The sequence below is a fragment of the Eulemur rufifrons genome, chromosome 30, assembly GCF_041146395.1.
Source record: "Eulemur rufifrons isolate Redbay chromosome 30, OSU_ERuf_1, whole genome shotgun sequence".
NCBI classification, from domain to species: Eukaryota; Metazoa; Chordata; class Mammalia; order Primates; family Lemuridae; genus Eulemur; species Eulemur rufifrons.
In genome coordinates this window covers 111,669,400-111,692,231 of record NC_091012.1, presented here as the reverse complement: position 1 = coordinate 111,692,231, position 22,832 = coordinate 111,669,400, and the positions used below count along the sequence as shown (strand labels likewise).

General features: G+C 38.2%; 1 protein-coding gene and 1 pseudogene across 1 annotated transcript in view; both read left to right on the top strand.

The window, feature by feature from the left end:
* OTC (ornithine transcarbamylase) overlaps window positions 1–16,250 on the top strand; it is a 61,861-nt gene extending 45,611 nt beyond the window's left edge. The window contains exons 7-10 of the mRNA XM_069464452.1: window positions 5,934–5,987; window positions 6,068–6,217; window positions 8,715–8,852; window positions 14,272–16,250. Of these exons, the coding sequence (XP_069320553.1) occupies window positions 5,934–5,987; window positions 6,068–6,217; window positions 8,715–8,852; window positions 14,272–14,331 (402 nt within the window). The 3' untranslated portion in view covers window positions 14,332–16,250. The remainder of the gene's footprint in view (window positions 1–5,933; window positions 5,988–6,067; window positions 6,218–8,714; window positions 8,853–14,271) is intronic.
* On the top strand, window positions 9,661–9,779 carry LOC138379390 (5S ribosomal RNA; annotated as a pseudogene).
* Window positions 16,251–22,832: the final 6,582 nt, after the last annotated feature.

The following is a 22,832-nucleotide window of genomic DNA, read 5'->3' as shown; positions in this document are numbered from 1 at the left end:
CTTTCATTAAATATATACCTAGATATCTGATTTTCTTTGAGGCTTTGTAAAAGGGACTGCATTTTTGATTTGAATTTCGGCTTGACTGTTATTGGTGTATAAGAATGTAGCACCTCTTATATTTTCCTGGATAGAGCTTGAGCCCATCCTCCGAAGTGAGGTATCACAAGAATGGAAGAATAGGCTCCACATGTACTCGCCATCAAATTGGCACTGACTGATCAACACTAAGGTGCTCACACAGTAGTAATATTCTTTGGGGGTAGGGGGTTGGGGGTGGGTAAACTCACAACTAATGCACATGGTGAGCGTTGTAGGGGGGGAAGGGCACGTCTCAAATCATGGTTGGGAAGTGGCAAAGTCATAACATGTAACCAAAATGTACCCCCACAATTTACTGAAATAAAAAAAAAAAAAAAGAAATGTTATATGGAGCACAACAGTCTATCCTTTTATATGGCTTGAATTTCTTAACATGTAAATGTTTTTACCTGTATAATAATATAAATGCATAAATAAATATGCTAATATAAAAACATGCAGGCCAGGCGTGGTGGCTCACGCCTGTAATCCTAGCACTCTGGGAGACAGAAGCGGAAGGATCGTTTGAGGTCAGGAGTTTGAGACCAGCCTGAGCAAGAGCAAGACCCTGTCTCTACTAAAAAATAGAAAGAAATTAGCTGGACAACTAAAAATATATAGAAAATATTAGCCGGGCATGGTGGCGCATGCCTGTAGTCCCAGCTACTCAGGAGGCTAAGGCAGGAGGATTGCTTGAGCCCAGGAGTTTGAGGTTGCTGTGAGCTGGGCTGATGCCACGGCACTCTAGCCCGGGCAACAGAGCGAGAGTCTGTCTCAAAACAAAACAAAACAAACAAAAAAAACCATGCAGATCCCCCTAGGAGAGGCCCTGTGTTAAAATAGTATCAGCCCCATAAGGAATAAACAGGCCTTTTAGAGGATAAAAATTAACCTTACAAGAGACTCAAACACAAACCACCTATAAAAGATATCAATAGAAACTTTTAAATACCCTATCTCTTCCCAGGCCTTAGCCCCGTAAAAATATGTATATATAAAATAAATAAATAAATAAATACCTATCTCTATTGAATTGTTTCCCTCATTATGTTTCTTCATTGGCTACTAATGTCCCATCAGGAGTTCTTTGGAGGGAAAATTTCCCCAAATAGAAACCGTTTCAGAAACAAAATCTTGATTTGTGGTAAAAGATAGAATTGACCCAGTCATTAAGAGACAACTATTCACAAATATTCTGCACTAGTGTGTTTCTGACCAAGAATGTGTGTGCTATTATCTCAGTTGTCACTGTTGTGGTTCACTCTGAGAAGCTAAGGTATCTGGAGGTGAACATGTGAGGCTTAAAAATTCCTCCTTGTAGCCGGGCATGGTGACACACACCTGTAATCCCAGCTACTTGGGAGGCTGAAGCCTGGAGGATCTCTTGAGCCCAGGAATTCGAGTCCATAGTGAGACCTCATCTCCAAAACAAACAAACAAAAAATCCCTCCCTCCCTTTGTTTCTTGAGTTTGAGATGTTTATTTGCTAACCACTGGGAACATGAGTTACACAATGTGAATTAATAGCTTAATTTCTCCAACACGAAATGCCCAAATCCTTAAGTCTCTTATGCGCTTTTCACCCTTCCCTGCCACCAGTGTCTCTAGTGTCTTAGGGCAGGTTTCTCACAAGCAGACCCTCAATGAGGATTTGTATACAGGTGATTTAATAAATTAAGGAAGCCCTCCTAAGGGAGACCTGTAGGGGGAGCAGGGCAGGGAGAGGGAAGAATCCAAATGGGGGTGCCACTTACAATGATTAACCATTCTGGTTTGCTAACTTAGAGATTTCCATGATCATGGGACTTTTGGTGCTAAAATTGAGAGTCTCGGGCAAACCAGGGTTTTTGGTCACCCTAGTACCATGTCAGGCACAGTCCCACAGAAAGTAGCTTCAGCCTGATCCCATAGGTGAGCTCTGGAGTTTAAGTTATTCCCCAGAGTTGTCCGAACCTAGGGTGAGGAAGGTGGGCTTTCGTTCTTCTGAACCAGTCATTGGTCAAGGGCAGCAGGCAAGGTGGAGTGGTAAATCCCCTGGCACTTTTGGTGCAAAAAGCGACCTGGAAGCTGGAGGGCTATCTTCTGAAGAAGAGCTGCAAGGGCTAAATGTTAAAAACACACTCAAGTTGGGGGACGGAGCAAAAGCCATAAAAAGAGATCCTGTGAGGGCATCTAGGAAGAACACCAGCATCATCTGCTGCATCCTGCTAAAACAAAATAAAACACCAAATTTTTTTAGTGTTTTTATTGAACCAGTTTGGGTCAATGCATCCTGCTATCTTAGTTTTGTAGAACTGCCATAACAAATTACCGCAAACTGGTTGGATTAAAACAACAGAAATTTATTCTTTCACAGTTTTGGAGACTAGTAGCCAGAAATCAAGGTGCTGGCAGGACCACACCCCCTCAAAAGCCTCTAGGGCAGGATCCTTCCTTGTCTCTTTCCCACTTTCTGGTACCCCCAGGCGTTCCTTGGCTGCATCACTCCAATCTCTACCTCCATCATCTTCCCTCTGTGTCTGTGTCTCTCTGTACAAATGTCCCTCTTATAGGGACACCAATTATATTAAATTCGGGTCCATCCTAATCCAGTAAGACCTCATAATAACCAATTACATCTGCAAAGACTCTATTTCCGAATAAGGTCATATTCTGAGGTCCTGGGTGGGCATGAATTTTTGGTGGACACTATTCAAACCAATGTACCTGCCACAGAGAAATGGCAGGGATATTCAACAGCATGTACTGGAAGCCATCCTATTATAGTAAATTTTAAGGACTCAGAGAGATGACCCTTACAACAGATAATTCTCCTCTTTTATTCAGCATGAACTGAAATAGGGGTCAGATCTGACATGTGCTTAAGGTGGCTTTTATTCACTTTCTGGGAAGGGTAAGTACACTCTTGTGACAAATCTAGTCTGAAGAAAGGCTCTGTATGAAGGCAAACTTACTGCATTTGGTTTTTGCAGATAAAACATACATTAACAATAATTGTTCTGTGCTATAAGGTTCTTTTGGAAAGGCTTTATTCTGTTGAAGAAATATATGGTTTAAACATTTTATTGCCTGTCAGAGATGTTTTATTAACATCAAAGGAAAAAATTCCAATATTACAGAGTAATTTCAGTATTGTTCTTATGCAGAAACTCATTTGAATGATAAAGAGTACTAAACCCTGGTTAAATCTTGGTGGGAGTAAGAGTTTTAAAAATTCTTCTGGAAAGTCTGATAGTGCCATAGTCATTCCATCAATTTTTAAGTTTTTAGTTGGTGGTAGACCTATTTCCTTTAAAGATAAAGCTAAGAGATTTATTGTAAATTTAAAAAACACAAAAGTTTCCAAAATATAATTATTTTCTCATTCTTCAACCAAGAATAACTTACATTTTTTCAAGAAAAAATATTTTTTTCCATGATTGTAAAATTGCTCCATAAACTATCGATAGTAATGATTTTAACATTGTTCTAAATGAATATTTAGACTGAACTGGGTTTGTTAATTACCTTCTTTGTCTGGTTTTAAGATTTACGTAAAGGCTAGTGAGTGATTTAGTATTGAAAGCTGAGATGGCTGAGATGTGAGTAAAGAATTCCTCTCTGTATTCTAAGTCATGGCCCAATGCATGCAAGGTTGGGTGATTTTCTAATTTCCAAACCTCTCTGTTGGTTCTCTAAGTACTTATTGATTCCTTTACTAAGAATGATTATACTTAGGGAGTATAAAACCTGCTCTCCAAAGGGAAGGCTAAAATTTCAGGGTAGAAGGCACATGGGTAATATTCAAATCTCTTCATTTATGTTTATCAGTATGACTGTTCACAACATTAGTTACTAAATTAGCAAGCCTTTATTAATAACTTTCCCCAGACGCCTATAAATAAGGCTCCAGAATTCATGGCTATTTGAGGGTGGTAAAGCTCCTGAAATGTCTGCAGTCATCCTCATCAACATCTGAGTAGTTTCTTTTTTCAAGAATTTTCTATTGGAAGAAGGAACTATGGTAGAAAATCGTGTGCAAATAAACACAATTTCAAGCGAATAAACCTGGACATGCCTCTCACAGGTTGGGTTTCCCAAGAAGCAGAAACTGAGAGTTTAGCGTGCAGGACATGCAGGATGCTTATGAGAGCATGTCCTTGAAATGAACAACTGTGGAAAGGAAGGGAAGGAAGCTGGAGTGGGCAGGGGGAGAAACCTAGCTGCGATGCAGTCCCAACAACAGCCTTGGGCAATCTTGTGGAGAATTCTGGATGCGAGATGGCCTTTTGGCTATCTGGAGTTGGGTGAAAGGGGTCAGGTTTCTATACCCTCCTGTTAATCAGTCATTGAATGTGGGTCGCCCAGGAAGGGTGTGTGACCTTGGGCATGGCTGTTCTCTGCAGCTGAGGCAGTGCCCAAAGGGGGCTGACAGCTGAAGGCCATCTTCTGCCAGCACTCCCAGCAGCTGGGGGAATAACTCCATTATTCATGATTATTCATGAAGGGGGATCTGAGGGGCCATATCACAGTATTCACCACAATGCCATGATGAAAACTTATAAAAATCAATTCATAATAAATGCTAGGAATTCAGGAAAATTAGAAGGATGGAGGAAGGTGAGGATAATTATGGTGTTTGAACAGACAAGACTTCCATATGGAGGGTCTTGGAGGTGAGGCTGGACTAGAGTTTTGAGGAGCTGACAACTGTGATGAAGATGCCCAGGAGGGGACAGAGGGGGAGGTGTTCAAGGATGAAAGGCTGTGATGGCAGAAAAGGGCAAGATGTGTACAGGGACAACAATAAGATTGGCTTTCCTGCAGCAAGATGTTGAGAAGAATTAAAAGAGACAGAAGCAGGGGATGGAGGTGGGGAGCCTCAATGCTCTTAATCAGCTTTGACTTAAGAAACAAGGAGTAAACATCCAAGGCTTCAGAGAAAACAATTCTCACTGCTACCTACAGAACAGATCGGAGGGCAGGGATAGAAGCAGGGAGGCTGCCTGTGGGGACCTGGAATAACTTGGGGAGCGGCTTTAGCTGCCCCCATAATATCCCTTCATCCACAATTGGGGCTAGAGTAAGCAAACGAGACACCTAGGGTGGAAAATTTGTGTTTGCATGACCTTGAGAATGAGTGCCTCCTTAAATTTTTTCTAGGGCCTCCTTAAATTTTATGCCTTAGGCACCGGGCTTTGCCTCACCTGTGTCTGAGTCCAATCTGCCTTCACCAAAGGATACAGAAAAAAATACAAAATCTTAGCGAAAACAGTGTAGTTGTTATGTAAATGCCATTTCACAGCAAGCACCCTGCACTCAGAATACTTGCTGGAGAATGCAAAAGAATAAGATTGTGTGTGTTCCATGGGGGGCTGTTGGCATTTAGATGGGGTGGTCAGGGAAGGTTTCACTGAGGAGGGGACATTTGAACTGAGACCTGAAAGGGTTATCCACATGGAGCAGGTGGGGAAAAGCATTTCAGACAAAAAAGAACAGCACGTGGAAAGACTCAGACAAAAATGCATTAGGTTGCACAATTATGTACATAATCCTCTTAAGCTATTAGGGGAACAAGAAGCAGCAGCAGTGGTGCTACCAAGAGCCAGAAAGCACCATGCCCATTGTTTATCTTTATGACTAAAGAGGTGAGAAATAATAACAGAAAGACGGGGCAATTGGTTACCTTTTTAAATTCTAAAAGGCACTATTAAGGTTTCAAATTCTAGATGTAAAAATCATGTCCTACTAAACATTGTTGGGCTACATCTTTAAAAAGGGAAAGCAAGAGAATATTCTAGGAAAGAAAATGATGCATGTATAAGAAAACATATATAATTATCTAAATAACCATTAAATTCTTCCTCCTGCAGGGCTATGAGCCGGATCCTAGTATAACCAAGCTGGCAGAGCAGTATGCCAAGGAGGTATGCTCCTTATATGTAAAACTATAATTGCCTTTGTCTGTTCCATGAAGTTGTTTAACCGGCATGCTTATGTATGCTAGAATGGTACCAAGCTGTCACTGACGAATGATCCATTGGAAGCTGCGCGTGGAGGCAATGTATTAATTACAGACACTTGGATAAGCATGGGACAAGAAGAGGAGAAGAAAAAGCGGCTCCAGGCTTTCCAAGGTTACCAGGTTACAATGAAGGTACAAATTGATGCCTCTCTGAAGGTTCATTAATTCCATTCATAAAGGCCAGAACCATCTAATCACTCATTCACTTTGGGGAGAGCAGACTGTCCTTTCATTCCCTATGAAGGACTGACTATATCCCTCAGGAATTTCTCTCCTCCCAAAGATTAGCAGTGTCCTTTAGAAAGACACTTTTGTGCTGGATAAAGGAATTTGAAACCCAGGCAGAAGAGAGAAGCAGGCTTTTTCCTCTCACGGCAATGGAGGCATTGGAATGCTTTGCTCTGTTTAGAGACATTAGGTTACCTTTGATGCATGCAATTTCTTCTTATTTCTCCCCTCAGAAAAGCCCCATAAATATGCTCCCCAGGCTACTCCCTGCCTCTATTTTTTTAAAGACCCCTAAATCCTATTGGTTTTGCTAACTCGCTCCAGGACATTCCCGGGGGACTCTCATTCACTCTGATGCCTTCTATTAATAAGATCTGGAGCAGTGCTTCTCAATCCTGAGCATGCATTAGAATCACCTGGAAGAGTTGTTAATACACAGCTGGGGGGCGGGGGCCAGCCCCAGGGTTTCTGATTCAGTAGGTCAGGGGTGAGACCTGATCATTTGCATTTCTACCAAGTTCTCAGGTGATGCAATGGTGCTGCTCCAGTGCCACACTTAGCGAAACACTGTTCTGAAAGAATCAGTCAGGTGCACACTGGGGTTTTGCAACAGAGCAATTAATCTACCTCAGTGGAGAAAGGAATTAAGCAAATACAATTAATATTTATTGATAAAGCAATATATAAATACAAGTTCTTTATTATTGCATGTCAAATAGGACAAAAGTTTGAAACAGAAAAAGTAAAAATGTCTTTCCCTCATCCTCTTAATAGTAACTAGTCCCAGAAATAACCACTGTTATTTGATGTGGCTCTTTGCAGACATTTTTTATGCATTTACATATATGTGTCTATATACACATACTGCTACTGATTTTTTTATAGATGGTATTTTAGACATATTATTCTGACTTAATTTTTCCACTTAAAAATCTTAGATTTTCTTGTCCATTCATTTAGCTTTTTTTTATTCGTTTTAGTGGCTGCATGGAATTTCAAAGTATGAAACTGACATAAAATGTTTCCTATTGGTAAATTAGGCTATTTACAAAAATTCCAATTATAAACAATGCTACACTGAACACCCTTATACATATTTCTTTGTGCAAATATTACTGGAGAATAGATCCCTAGAAGAATTTCTGGGAGAAATGGTATATACTTTTTAAAATATGGGAGATGCTGCTAAATTGCCCACCCAAAAAGGACTAACAATTTATATTCCCACAGATGTATATTATAGTTCTTTCCCCATATACTCTCCATTTTCAGTTATTTACATTTTTGATTTTTGTAAATCTGAAGGAAAAATGATATCTCACTGCTTTTTAAAATTTGCATTTCCCTAATTACTAATTAAGTTAAGCATCTTTTCATGTTTATTGGTCATTTTCATTTCTTTCTCTATAAATTGCTATCATATCTTTTGCTCATTTTCTACTTTTGTGCCCTTTTTATTATTGGTTATGGGGGCTCTTTATATATTATGGCTAACTCCTTGTCATATATGTGGTAAATATTTTCATGGAGACATTTTAAACTACATGGTTTATCTCATACATAACCAATCTTACGAGTTTTTCTGGTGCTGGGACTGTAGGCTTGAAGAACAGTCATTTATTTCACTGATATATGACAGGTATAAATGTTACTCTTTTTCTATGTCATTTTGCTAGTATTTTAGAAATTCAGAATGTTCTGAACCTAGAGCTAGGGTGGGAGGTAAAACAAAATTTTAGTACAAAGGCAGTAATTTTGAGGTAAGAAAGTATGAGGAACTGTAGTTTTGAATCTGTAAGTGAACAATGGAAATGGATGGGGAAATGTAACTTTCAGGAATTAAGTGCTGGAGAAACTGAAAACTGCTAGTACATTTACATTAAGAATGCAACATCCAGTGCATAGTGCTAATAATCATGTTTAATTCACTTCTACCTTTGCTTTTATTCAAATCGATTTAACTAGTTGCAAAGTATGCTTCAAGTGTTAAAAATCATAATTTGGAGATAAGCTCAGAATATAATACAATCACATCAAAGCAACTTTTTTTTTATATAATGGAGTATAATTGGTGACTTATGCTCTTAGCCACATATTACACCAGTATAGTTCTTTACAGAAATGCCCATTATCCCACGAAACAGAATACCAGAAAACTGAGTTTGTGGTTTAACTTGCAGTGATGATCTCCCAAATTAAAAAAAAAAAGACTATAAAATTCCCTAAGTACTATATACATTTCTCCCAGGGTGTCTTGAGATAAAACCTTCTTTCTCCCCATTTGTCTCTCCTTTTGTGTTGATCGCTGACCCCAGGCCATATGTATTTTTAAATACTGGAGAAGATGAATATGACTGCCACATATAATAGTCAAAACATGGTCTTATCCTCATCTCTTTAGACTGCTAACGTTGCTGCCTCTGACTGGACATTTCTACACTGCTTGCCCAGAAAGCCAGAAGAAGTGGACGATGAAGTCTTTTATTCCCCACGATCACTAGTGTTCCCAGAGGCAGAAAACAGAAAGTGGACGATCATGGTAAGCAAGAAGCAAGGAATGGAGGATAAGGAGTTCTTTGTGTGGTGCCAACTTAGTCATTTATGCTTTTTGGTAAATAAGAAGCAACTGAGGTTATCCAACTACATTACATGCTCATATGGCATCTATTTTTTCCAGAAATTTCATATTAGATCATTATTGCTCATTAGCATTTATAGTGTATTTTAATGGAGTAAAATTGATCTGCTTCCAAATAAATCTATTTTAATCAAAATTCTTACTGCCCTTGATCAGCCTGATGAGCACCAGCCACCATTTTCTGCCAAGCAATGTAAGTTGTATAATTCTTACTTTAGAATCTCTTTGTTCATGTTTATAGAAGCCCCTAATTCAATGCCTGGTACAAAATAGGCATTCAAAAAATCTTATTTCCTTCCTTCTCTCTTTTCTCCTTTCATTCCTTTCTTCACGACTTAACCGGGTAATTGTTTTAGTTCTCTATTTGACTTTGGCCATAGAGATACATGTGTTTTTTGGTATAGAACATTCCAAACTCCACGGCAAAACTTATCTTAAAAAATTATTGATCCCTTTCAGATAAAGCTGCTAGTTTCATCTTCATCACTGTAATTCTGGGAAATATTAACCTTACATTTACTTTATAATATCCCAAATGTTACATTCTCTGGAAAACTGAATACAGTACTCACATGCTGTAACAGCTCCACCATTTTTTAGCTTTTAGTGATTTAACTGGTTTCAATTGCTATACCAGCCAGGGTCTTACTTGCAAACAGCAGAGTCAACTCTAGGTAGATAAATGGAAAGGAATTTATTAAAAGATGTTATCTATGGCCATACCACCCTGAATACGTCCGATCTCATCTGATCTCAGAAGCTAAGCAGGGTCGTGCCTAGTTAGTACTTGGATGGGAGACTGCCTGGGAATACCTAGTGCTGTAGGCTTAAAAAAAAAAAAAGATGTTAAGCAGCTTCCAGAATCTCTTGGGAAAGGGAGTACAGCAAATCATTCTTGGACACCACATAGCCAGACACAACACAGGCAGGAAAATTGTTCAGCCACACTGCGGTTATTTTATAGCCAGAACACCACTGACACTGACACAGCCGCCCACAGTCTGGTACCTAAGGCTCTTGAAACCAGATATTCCATTATAGCTACCCCAGCTGAAACAGATATCTCCACCTGCATATGGAGCAGAAGATCCAAACTTTTAAAAGATGGCTTCCACTGCATGTTGTTCACTTATGCATTTAAGTGTGGAGGAGATGAAGCTGAGGGGCATCCCTGCACTCTGGCTGCAGGAGTCTTCGAAATGTAATTTTAAGCTTTTAGCCTCTGTAGTAGAGAAAAGCAAGCTGGAAAGGACTATCTGCTAATTATTTAACTAATCTGTAAATGAGAATAGGATTATTGAGAACATTAAAAGAATACATATAAAGCTTTTAGTATGGTGCCAAATACATGGTAAATATTATAATCATAATTATTATCCTCATTTTTGTTCATCTTCATTGTTGATCTGATACAGTGAGCAACCAGCAGTTCAAGCTCCAGTATGGCTGGCTGCTTGGAAGCCAATCATGACTCCCTTTTCAATGGAAGGTTGTAATCAGGCCTAAATTTGTCATATCTAATAACAAGGTTGATTTTCTACTGTATCTTTCCAGCTTGCCAACTCAGGACACTAACTTTGGCCAAAATAGCAATTGCCATGTCATTTAGACCAGTGCTTCTGAAGCTTTAATGTGCACTTGAATCACCTACGGATTTAGTTAAAATATAGATTTGGATTCTGTAGGTCTAAGATGGGGCACGAGATTTGGCGCTTCTAACAAGCACCCAGGTAATGCAAGTGCCACTGTCCTGCAGACCACATTTTGAGTAGCAAAGATCTAGGTGACAAAATAAAAACATGTGAGTTCTTCAACCATATACCTCAGACAGAGATAACACCAAAACATTTTCCTTTAGCTCTATTTTTCATCAGAAGACTACAAAAGTTACAAAGTAAATTAAGAAAATCCATTAAAGTAGGTCCTTTGTAGAAATCCAAGGGGAAAAACTAAAAGAAAGCGTTCTAAAGCATCAATTATTGAGGTGCTCTGCACTTCTGGAATTTTAAAGAGCTTATTAAAAAAAATCTTTAAATTCAATTTATTTTAAAAATGAAATACATAATGTATTCACATGGTTGAAATCTTAGATCCACCCATTTTCCATCCATCTAGGTCTCCATCTTCCCATTCCCATTCCCCTGAGGTACCCACCATTATTAGGGGAAAATATATTTTAAGGAAATCAAAAGGAAGAAGCATGTTAAAGTGAAGGTAGAGAGTCTAAGTTAGGAAGAATGCTCCACTTAGGGTGAGGAGATTTGACTTCTATAACTGTCTTTAATACTAGTCAGCTGTGTCATCTTGGATAAATATTATCACTCTAGGTCCCGGTTTCCTCACCTATAAAATAGGCAGATCAAGCCACAGAGATGGCAAATGAGTTTTAATCTCAAGTCCCTAATCTCGTCAACAGGATATTCGGAGTCTTCTGTTGAGAAGGCTTTTGTGCCTGCTTGTGGTGTGGGACAGACAGAAAGAGTAGCATAATTGATAAGTGTGCCTCACGTGGATATTGGAAAAGGAAGTGGCAATATACTTGTCACACTCTTTATATCTCTGAACTAGACAATTTGGAGGTCCTTTTGGGTTCAGTTCATTTCAGTAGCCATACAATGAGCATCTACTCTCTGTCCTCTACCAGGATTGTAGACTGAAAAAAAAAAAAAAGAAGAATGTGCAGTCAATTCACAGAAGCATAACATTTTCAAGTGGAATAAGATCATACAGATTATCCACACTAAATTCCTATTTAATAGGCAAAGAATTTATTCTTAGCTTATTTAGAGTGGCCTTTAGACTCATCACTGCTGTGATAGATTTTTCTAGGATGCTCTAAAGGCACAATACTTTTCTTATTCTAGAACTGCCCTATCCAATACAGTAGCGACTAGGCACATGTGGCTATTTCAATTTAAATCTAAACTAATTACAATTTAACAAAATTGAAGATTCAATTCCTCAGTCATACTAACCACATTTTAAATGCTCAATAGCCATATGTGACTGGTGGCTACACTGTTTGTATTGGGCAGCACAGACATTGAACATTTCCATCATTGCAGAAAATGCTATTAGCCAGCAGTACTCCAGAAAATGATTTCCACACACACAGCTTCGCTTGAAATCAGGATGGAAGAAGGAAGGAAAGACACAATCTGGCTCCCAGTTCTGAGCTGCTAATAACAGCTGATGTAAGGTATATAACTAAGAGAGGAAGAAGGGCATATTCTTAAAGCCTATAACATTTTTAAAGCAAAAGTGTATTCCTTCAGCACTCAGAGTAGCTTTATAAGGGGTCCATGCTGGGTAATTTCCAGCAATACAGTTCAAAACACTCCAGTAATCACATCATTCTCTTCGTAGTGCACAGGCCTTTGGATCCCTTTGTTTAAAGACAAAACCAAAAATGACCCTTTCCTCCCCACAAAGCTTGCTTTTAAATTTTTCAATAATTAGTAAGACAGCAGGACTCACACAAAGTCAGGTAGGTTTCTTCTTCTGCCTACAATTTTACTGTGGAGCTAAAGTAACCCAAAAGGACCCTGCAAAAAAGCTGGCACTTCAAAGCACTGCTATCCAGATGACCCTTAAGTGTTTAACACCATTGCAAATGTAATTCATGATATTTTATAGTCTTTTACATCTCTCCAAGTTAGGGTTACTAGATACAATATAGGACACCCAGTTAAATTTGAATTTTAGATAAATAATGAATAATTTTTTATTACAAGTATGTCTCATGCATACTTGTATTTGGAACACACAGTAAAAAAATATTTATTTATCTGAAATTCCTATTTAACTGTTTGTCTGTATTTATTTATTTAACTAAACCTGACAACCCTACTCCCAAGTTGACTTTCTAAGTTTTTTATTTGAAAATAAGCTTGACCCATTCATATGACCATTAAAAATGAAGAAAAACCTGAGATGTAGTCCCAGGAACCTATTTTTAAAAAGCTTAAAATGTTTTTTTTTTTTCCTGGTAGTCGTTCTTATCCCAGAGTTTGCTCTCTCTAATTCCTTCTTGTCATTCAGACTTCACCTTAAATGTCATTCCTTTAACAAAGTTGTCCCAGGTAACCTTAAATGGTTCCCAAGCCTCCTTTATCCCCTTTTTATTTTATTTTCTAATGACACTATCTGATATTTCCTTATTTGTTTATCTATTTGTTGTCTGTCCCCCAACTATAATGAAAACTTCCTCATAAGAGCAGTGATCTTCTCTGTAATGTTCTTCATTATACTTAGAAGAGCACTGGACACATTCCCTAAATATTCACCCAATACATTTTTATAGCCTAAAGGCAATATAGGCTATTGGTTTTAGAACATAGGTTTGGGAAATCAGGTTAAAATTCCAGCTCTCTGTGTGATCTTGGGCAAGTACCTTAACTTCACTAAGCCTGGTTTATTCGTACGAAAAATAGGGATAAAAATAGAAACAACTTTTTCTAAAGTTGTGAGGATTTAATGAGGTAAGAGTCATCTGAGCATAGTAGTCAGGTTCCAGGGACAGGCAGGTGCAGATCCACCTCTCACCATGACCACTTAGGAAAATTCCTACATCTCAGTTTCTTTATCTGTATTTTACATCTCTTACCACCTCATACAGTAGGAAAGGATATTAAATGGTATTATGTACATAAAGCACTCAACACTGGGCCTGGCACATGATTACTGATAAATACATTCAATGAACACCTTTGGAATATAAGACCTACACTTCTGATATAGGCTAGGGACACTTGTATGGTATGGTTGAAGTGTAAGTGCAAGTAACTACGAAGCAGTAAAACTACCTCTTAAGAGTGGAGTTATCCAGGTTCATCCACATTGTCGCAAATGACAGAATTTCCTTCTTTTTAAAGGTGGAATGGTACTCCATTTTATATATTAGTTCACATCTGATTTATCCCTAAACTTCTCTATGTTGTGAGTGACCAAACCACAGGGTAAACACAAGGAACTGGAATGGGAAGGATTATATTTCTCTAAAACCAGCCAATGCCTAGGTTTTACTAATGACTAGAAAATCCAATCATGGCTACCACTGTAGCACTTCATTCAACTCTCTGACCCACTAGTCAGAAGCCTAAGTAAGCACATATTGGAGTCCATCTGATTCCTCTTGAGCTTCCTTTATCCAATAAATAAATAAATATTAGTTCAGACTGGTTCCCTTATCATTTCCTTAGGAAAACACATTTTAACTGTAGGCCTATAAAGCTGAAACATAGCTCCCCTTCTCTAGGTCCCTAGGCAGACTGTTGCTAATGTTTATCCATTTCTTTCTTTCTTTGTTGTGTCATAACAGGCTGTCATGGTGTCCCTGCTGACAGATTACTCACCTCAGCTCCAGAAGCCTAAGTTTTGATGCTGTGATGCTTGTCAAGAAAGAAACAATGTTCTACAGTAACAGAATGAGTCAGTTTATGGGGGAAGAAGAAGAGAATCTAAGAAATAAATAAATCCCTAACACATGATATGGGTGAACTGTATGATATTGCTTTGCCATGGTGAAACCTTCCTGAAGCCTTAAATTAATTTAAGTGCTAATGCACTGTAATACACTGCTTGACTTAGTTAAAACTCTTTCTCTAATTTACAATTTCTGAGTTACATTTGAGTATCATATTAATTATCATATACATTTGCTTCAACTAAATATAAAATACTGTGTTCATAATGCATAATGTCTAAGCCATTAAATGTAATCTATGCTTATTACTTTAATAAATTATCACCCATGCTAATTTACAAGTAAACATTTACCAGGCAGTCAGCTGCTGGTAGATCTGTGGGCTGTGTTCATGTCCCCCAGGACCAATGAAAAAGCCAAATGATCCATATTGCAGATGTGGTACAATTTTCAGGCCAAGGAGGTAGACAGACATTCACTTATAGAGTCAAATCATGAAATTGTTAAAAAAAAAAAAAAAAAAAAAAACAGCTAGCACTGTGCCCAAACTCTGGAGTTTTTTCCAATCATTTGTGGGAAGGTGGAGGGGGGGGATCCTTCAAGAGCACGTATCTCTTCTCTGTACTGAACACTTAATGTTACAAGCCAAAAGAAATATCTGTTAGCAAGTGGTAAAACCATGGATGCCTAGAGTGGCATTTTCTTAGGTTCAAATTCTCCACCAGGAGCAATTTAATTTTTTCACCTGTGTTCTTATCATGCATCTACTCATACAACACACTGGATATTTCCATACATCTACTACTTGCCACATTTTAGCTAGTCTTTTCCCACCAATTATTCTTCTGGATGATCAAAATTTGCATTATTTAATTATTATAATGTGATTAAAACTAGATTTCTCTTACAGGTGACCAACATTTGTATTGCTTAATTATTATGATATAATTTGAAAGTTTTTAGTTAAAATGTTAAATAACATAAGTGAAACTTTTTTAAAAAAATTACACATTTTACAGAGGACAAAATAAAGTAATTTCCTTTACATTATTCTACCTCTACTATTAGAAGAATGTTTCCAGGCTGGTTGACTGATATTCTTCAGCAGGCAGCTATGACTTAAATAACCAAGCAAGAGATGAATTACAAATTAGATTTGCAATGAAGAGGCAATAAAACATATTTTGCAGGGGGAAAAAGGCTCATGATGTTACAGAAAAAAAAATCAACTTTTCCAGTAAATGTCAAAGGTGACTTTCATGTCCATGATAATTTAGTGGAAGTACTTAAGAAAGAGAGTGGGGTTTAGTGGAATATCTTCTTCCAGCAGAGAGTATAGGAATGATTTAACCAGAAGGTATCATGGGAATGAGGAGGCTCGCCCTCAAACTGCCTACATAGAAAGGAGTATCCTTCCACTTACCAAATGGTCCCCCAGAGGAATGAGCCCTCATCTCTTTTCTGGTTATTCTTTGAACCAAATGAATGGTATAGTATTCTTTTTCCAATTGGAAAGAACTTGGAATCATTTTCTTGCCAAAATGTCGTCACTTTTTCCTCAAAAAGTCCCAAAGGTTTCTTTTTATATATACACAATTTAACCTCCTTCTCAACCCAATCCTGCAGGAATTTATTTGCTTTCTTAACTTTTCATTTCATCTTAAGAAGACATTTTTTTATATTATCAGGAAAAAAGAAAACAGGGGAAGAAAATTTGGCCTTAAGTTTTGCAAAGCTATTTTCATCTCTTCTTTCTTCTTCCCCTTTCTTCCTTTATTCCTTTTCCTATGTAACTACTGCAACTCCAAAGATTAATAAAAATTCTAGCAATGACCTTTGGGTCCTTGGTGTCCATAATAAATCTTATTAATTAATATAACTAGCCAAAGAGTTCTTTTCTTCTAGGCTTTCTCCACTGTAACACTGGGAGTAGCAACTGGAAGTGATTACACTGCAGTGATTTCAATGTCAGAGAAGAATCATCAGGTGTTTTTTTCAGTGATAAGTTTTCAGGTACTTTAGAAAAATAATTCAATGTCAGATATTTCTAATGTATATTGTGCTAAGGATTTGACTCTTGTAAAGTCCCTGGGTAGAAAGATCTTCACAGAGGATCAACATGGCAATGCCCCCTTAGATCTCCTAACTCAAGTGACCCTAGAACCACAGTTAAAATGGCAGGGGCCCCTTAGTCCAGTGCCACAGTTCCAGGGCAAGTCTTCTCATGTGATGAGTGAAGACTGCATTTGGAGAGGATATCCAGAACACATTCTTTTTGAGCCTTTTTGTCTTGGAAGCTCTCATCAGGTTGAGGCACATCTTGAGACATGGTGCTACTCAGCAATTTTGTAAGATTGATGTCTTTTAACAAATATAGGGGTCATATTGACTAATAGAAAGCCAGTCAAGTCACAATGATGAGACTCCTACGACCAGGAACACCACATATTGATATGCAAGTTGTGCCCTGTGCAAAGGTCTCAGGTGGAAGACCTGAGCAAAGTTGAGGCTTGGTCTGCACTTCATTTACCAAGTCTTATGTCTTCTTACAGGCCTTTTATCCAGGAGTCAGGGGTCCCTTTTTTGTAAGTTGCCTACTCAGAGGGGACACTTTTCAGTATTTCATAAGCCAGAATAGGTGCTTTGTTTTAAATCACACAAAGGACTAGTATCTGGTAGGGAAAGCCCTTCCATCAACAATTTACATCAGGGATTTTTTCAATATCACCTTGTACCTGAGGACAATGAAATACATAGAGACAATGCGGTGATGGTTTTGGTGTCTTGCCTTAATTTCTGTTAGGTTCCTTAAGATCCCACGATGGAAATGATAGTGTCTGTCCATTTTGTGTGGAAAATATACACACAGATCATTGAAACAGGGATTAGAGAATCAACTCTGCAGCTTTTTAATATGTAAAGAAATTCTTCCCTAAAATTCAAATTAAAACCAAAATGAGATAGTACCTTACTCTTGTCAGAATGGCCATAATTAAAAAGTCAAAAACCAATAGATGTTGGCATGGATGCTGTGAAAAGGGAATGCTTATACACTGTTAGTGCAAATGTTAATTAGTATAGAAAACAGTATGGAGATTCCTCAAAGAACTAAAAATAAACCTACCATTTAACCTAGCAATCCCACTACTGATTATCTACCCCCCAAAAAGAAGTCATTATATAAAAATGACACCTGCACCCAAATGTTTATTGCAGCACAATTCACAATCACAAAGATATGGAATCAACCTAAGTGCCCATCAACTGATTAGTGGATAAAGAAAATGTGGTGTATATATACCATGGAATACTACTCAACCATAAAAAGAATGAAGTAATGTCTTTTTCAGCAACTTGGATGGAATTGGAGGCCATTATCTTAAGTATCTCAGGAATGGAAAACCAAATACCACATGTTCTCGCTTATAAGTTGGAGCTAGGTTATGAGTATGCATGATCATAAAGAGTGGTATAATGGATATTGGAGACTCAGAAGGGAGTCTGGGAGGGGGGCAAGCAATGAAAAATTACCTATTGCATGCCATGTACACTATTCAGGTGACAGGTACACTAAAAGCCCAGACACAGTATGCATTTCACCCATGTAACAAAAAACCGTTTATAACCCCAAATCTATTGAAATAAAAATAATAAAGAAAAACTTCTTCCCTAATAATTATCCAGAAAAATTAATATCAATTATCAATAAAAGAAAAAAGGTCAGATCAAATGGAATTGAATTCCCTGACATGTGCTAAAACTTTTCCCAATCTTATTAGTTCCTGACTTATGTCAATGACACCAGACTTAGTTTCTAATCAGTGTTTTATGAAACTCATCCCCACAGGAAATGTGAGCACAACAACTGCTTTCTGGAGCAAAATCGTTAGGCAAATGAATTTTAAAACTGGAATGAGGTCTAAAAATAATCCAATGTATCCCTTCATTTCACAAAAGAAAAAACTAGGAAATAACAATAATGTTCCTAAGATAGAAATATGTTCAATAGAGAGGCATAATTCATGTGTTCAATGCCCCTCTGCAAGCTATCTGGGATCCTACAAATATAGCTGCTTGATTTGACCCATACACTGAGTCGGGAATGGGAAGATGCCTGGTCCAGGACTATGGTTCTCTAAGGCCAGGGTACAGAGAGGAGAGTTCATACCTGAGTCAGGGATGGACACTGATATCCAGACGAACTAACAGAAACCTAAAAAACATCCAGGTAGTAGATGCTGGTGGTGCCCCATCAAGATCCCTTTGGCCTGGGTTCATCCATCCCCCGGCTGCTGTCAGGGTTGACTGCTCACGGCTGCCTCTTTCTCTGAAGTGCTGCTTTCAAGCCACCAGGAACCACTCTTAGCCCAGGAGGTCAGACTCTCACCCCTACCCCACCACTGGCAGCCCACAGTCATTGAGTGACCGACACAGGGATACAAAAACTTGGCTCCCTTCTCTGTAGGCAGGACCAGCTCTGTAGTGAAATTTATACTCCAGAGCTCCTCATAGGTGAAATCAAGCTGAAACTAATATCCATTTGCGACCACATCCTTGGTCTTCCCCTGACACCCCAATCTGCTGCCCTTCTGCTGAGAGCGCCTCCTCAATAAATCACTGGCACAAGAATCCCCATCTCAGGTTCTGCTTCTAGGGACTCTGATCTAAGATGATCCATGAATACAATCGTGGTAGGGGAGGAGAGTCTGTACTGCTCATCCTTCAGGCATCAAAGGAGGAGTAGGGAGGTAAAGGCTGTTAGACAAATGTTGAAAAGCTCTTGCTTAGCAAGCAAAAACCTTTCTGGTTACTAGGATCAGCCTTTTGAAGAAGGCAGCAGAATATTAGAAATAGCAAATATTGTTTTTCTGTCACATGTTCAATTTCATAACAAGAAATGTATTACCTACATGGAATAAAAGTGAGACCCATTTACTTTCCCCAGAGAAAAGGAGATCTAAGTTAACTGCCACAGTATTTCTGACTTATTTCTGTCATATTTTACCACCCTTATAGATTGGCAACCTCAGCAGCTGTTTAATTGACCTTCCCCTTGCACTGGCCTTAGTGGTTCTCCAACTTAAGCGTGCATCAGAATCTCCTGGAGGGCTTGGTAATACACAGACGACCGAGCCCCAACCCCAGAATTTCTGATTCAGCCGGTCTGGAACGGGGCCTGAGAATCTGCATGTTGACAAGTTCCTGGGGATGCTGATGCTGCCGGTCTAGGGGACACAGTTTGACAATCATTGGTCTGAGGCAATTCTGAAGGTTTATATGAGATGTTTTCATACCCACATCCATGAAGTCCCACTATAAAGTATTTGACACAACCCAGATTGTCTGACTATTGATCTGTCTTTGGAGTCACTGAGGCCTGGGTTTCATCCCTCCTCTGTAACAGCTGTCTAACCCTGCTCTCCTCAGCTGTAAAATGGGAATGATAACAGCCATCTGATTGAGTTGTTGGGAGGATTAAGTTAAGTAATGTAAACAATAGTATTTAGCTTGGAGCAAATGCTAAATAAATATTAGCCCCCCTTTATTTGTTTAATTGTTTCTAACACTTGACATTTTTTTCTTTAGCTCTGTATAAAAATATATCCCATCATCAGAAAGATATTGAGTAGAATAGTTGGTATAAAAAAAGTACAAGGAATGAGCTTGTCTTCTGAAATTGGTGGAGCCTAGCAGCTGTTGCTTCAGTTGAGCAGTTTCTCCCTGGGAGCTGGTTTGTAAATATGCTACTCCAGGGAGTGACTTGGCTCTTTGCCAAAATGAATTGTGGAGGCCAAGTCTGAAAATTCAATCAAAGTGATTAAACTCCGCGTAGGAAGGCATAACAGGAATATATATTTATGTGAAATAAATCAGAGGCATTCAGCAATTTTTAGACTTGGGGTCTAGCTGATAAAAGGAGAAAAGGATTAGGAAGGACTCATCGGGGTTTAGCTCTCTTTGTCTAAGGATAGGACTGCTCAGAGAAAGAAGTTTTCAAACTGTTAAGGCAGCAGGTCTCAAATGTTTTGGTCTCAAAAACTCTTTATGCTCTTATAAATTATAAAGATCTCAAAAATCTTTTGCTTATGTGGGATATATCTATCACTATATATCACACTAGAAAGTAGAACTGAGAAACTTGAGAAATATTTATTTATTTATTAATTCATTTGAAATAATAATAAACCCATTACAAGTTAACATAAATAATATATTTTATGAGAAATAACAGTATTTTTCAAAACAAAATGAAGTTTATAGAGTGGCCAGCATTGTTTTATATTTTTGTACAAGTCTTTAATGCCTGCCTTAAGAAAAGACAGCTGAATTTTTACATCTACTTCTGCATTCCATCTGTGGCACTAAGTTGGTTTGAAGTATAGAAAGAATATCTGGCCTCACACAGATAAGTAGCTGAAAAAAAAGGACTACTTTAATAGCCTTTTCAGATAATTGTGGCGTTACACTAAAACTCCACAAGTGATAGCTCCTTAAAGATTAGCTGCAATGTGGAATCTGAAACCATATCATTAACTTTTCTACACTTTCACATTAAATCTCATGTCTATCTTACATTTTGAATGGATCTTTTACCCATGCATGATTCCACATTGATCATTTGGAAATACTAGTTCACTGAATTATGTAGATCTTCCAAATGATGGCACATTTCATTACACAAAATCAGAAAATCACATTTGTTAATATTACTGCTGATATCATTAGAAAAATCTTTTAAGTATTGAGAAGCAGACACAAATTATACACAATTATAGCTTTCTCTTGAAAGCTCAAATTTTATCTTTGGCAACAAATACTGTGAGTTGCATTCCTTAAAGTGGCAGGTTCACCTCATTCATTTTCAAGAAGATGTCTTCCAAATATCCAAGTCTGAATGACCATAGTTTATCAGCCATTTTTCCCCCAAGTAAAACTGGTGTCCCATGAAAAAGGCAGGAGTTCAATGAACAACTCAAAGAATTGCACAAGTGCTTTTCTTCAAGACAATCATTATACCTCTTAATGCCACAGAAGGGCTTAAGGCTTACCTCCCATTTCATCACACAGAATGTTGAAAAGACATGTGTTCAAGGGTTGAAATTTAATATTAATAATTTTTGCTGCTTCATTGAGGACATTCTTAAGTAAACCTGGCTTTCTTAAGTGCCTCTGTGTAATAGTAAAGAATACAATGACTTTTGGTTCTACTGCCTTGATTCATGCTAAGATCTCAGCAGTTTTACCCATCATTCTTATTGCACAATCTGCTGATACTACTGGTCCAGGGACCACCATTTGTGAAGCAAGGCTCCATACTGCCTTCAGGGATCCAAGGGAGGCCAAGTAACCAGAACTCTGGAACAACCATTCCTGATTAAACCAGAACAACTGACCCTGTTCTGATTTTATCTATAATATTTATTAACATTCTCCCAAAAAGATTCTGGTGGAAAATAGTTTATGATTCACTGCTATAAAACAAGTCTTAACTGCACTAACTATGAATGAAATCCACATTGAAATCTTTTCTTTTTATTCTACACATACCTAGACATCTAATTTTTGAGCCCCACATGTGTGCCAGGCACTGTAGTAGGCTGTGGGGATATAGTAATTGACAAGAAAAACATGATTCCTGCCCTCATGGTGCTTATAGTCTATTAGGGGAGACTGAAAACCACATGTAAATAGATTTTTTGATAAGAACTGTATGGGGGAACAAATAGGATGCTATAATAGAAAATAAGGGGATGAAAGGAAGGGTACACATTTAGACCAGTTGTTCTCAAACTTCAGTGGGTATCAGAATTATCTGGAGAGCTAATAAAGTATACAGAGGTCCTGGCTTCATTGAAGTAGGAAAAGTCTGGGCTTCTGTATTTTTACCAAATGATTTTCCAAAATTTGGTATTTTAAGCACCATGCCCAGATCAAGCCTCTCATAAAAGATGACCTTAAAACTGAGTCCTAGCTAATGAGAATAACTGGGGGAACCAGGCTTTTCACTGGATTTGGATCAGATTTGTTTGAGGTGATGCCAGTACTTCTACAGCTGTAGGTTCAGCTGTAAGGCTGGGAAGTTCATTTACAGTTTCAGTGAGCCCATTCCATTTCTTATGACAAAAAATATTTTATTGCTTAAGTAAACAAATTACAAGTTCCTATAACAAGCATGTTTTTTGAGAGGAGTGTTTGCACTAGACATTTTGTATTTATAAGCCTCGTCATGGAACATCTCTCTGAAAGTCTTAACCCATTAACAAGGAATAGATCACATATCCTTATCTTTAAAAATGTGTTACAGTGGGTGGTTCTGAGGACAAATCGAGTGGCACACAGAGTCGGAGAATCAAGGTTTATTCTCTGGCGGGCTCAGAGGGGTCTCACCACCAAATTCTGAGCCCGATCTACCGGGTTTTTCCCACTTTTATTAGGTTGGGGTGGTCCGAGGGGTG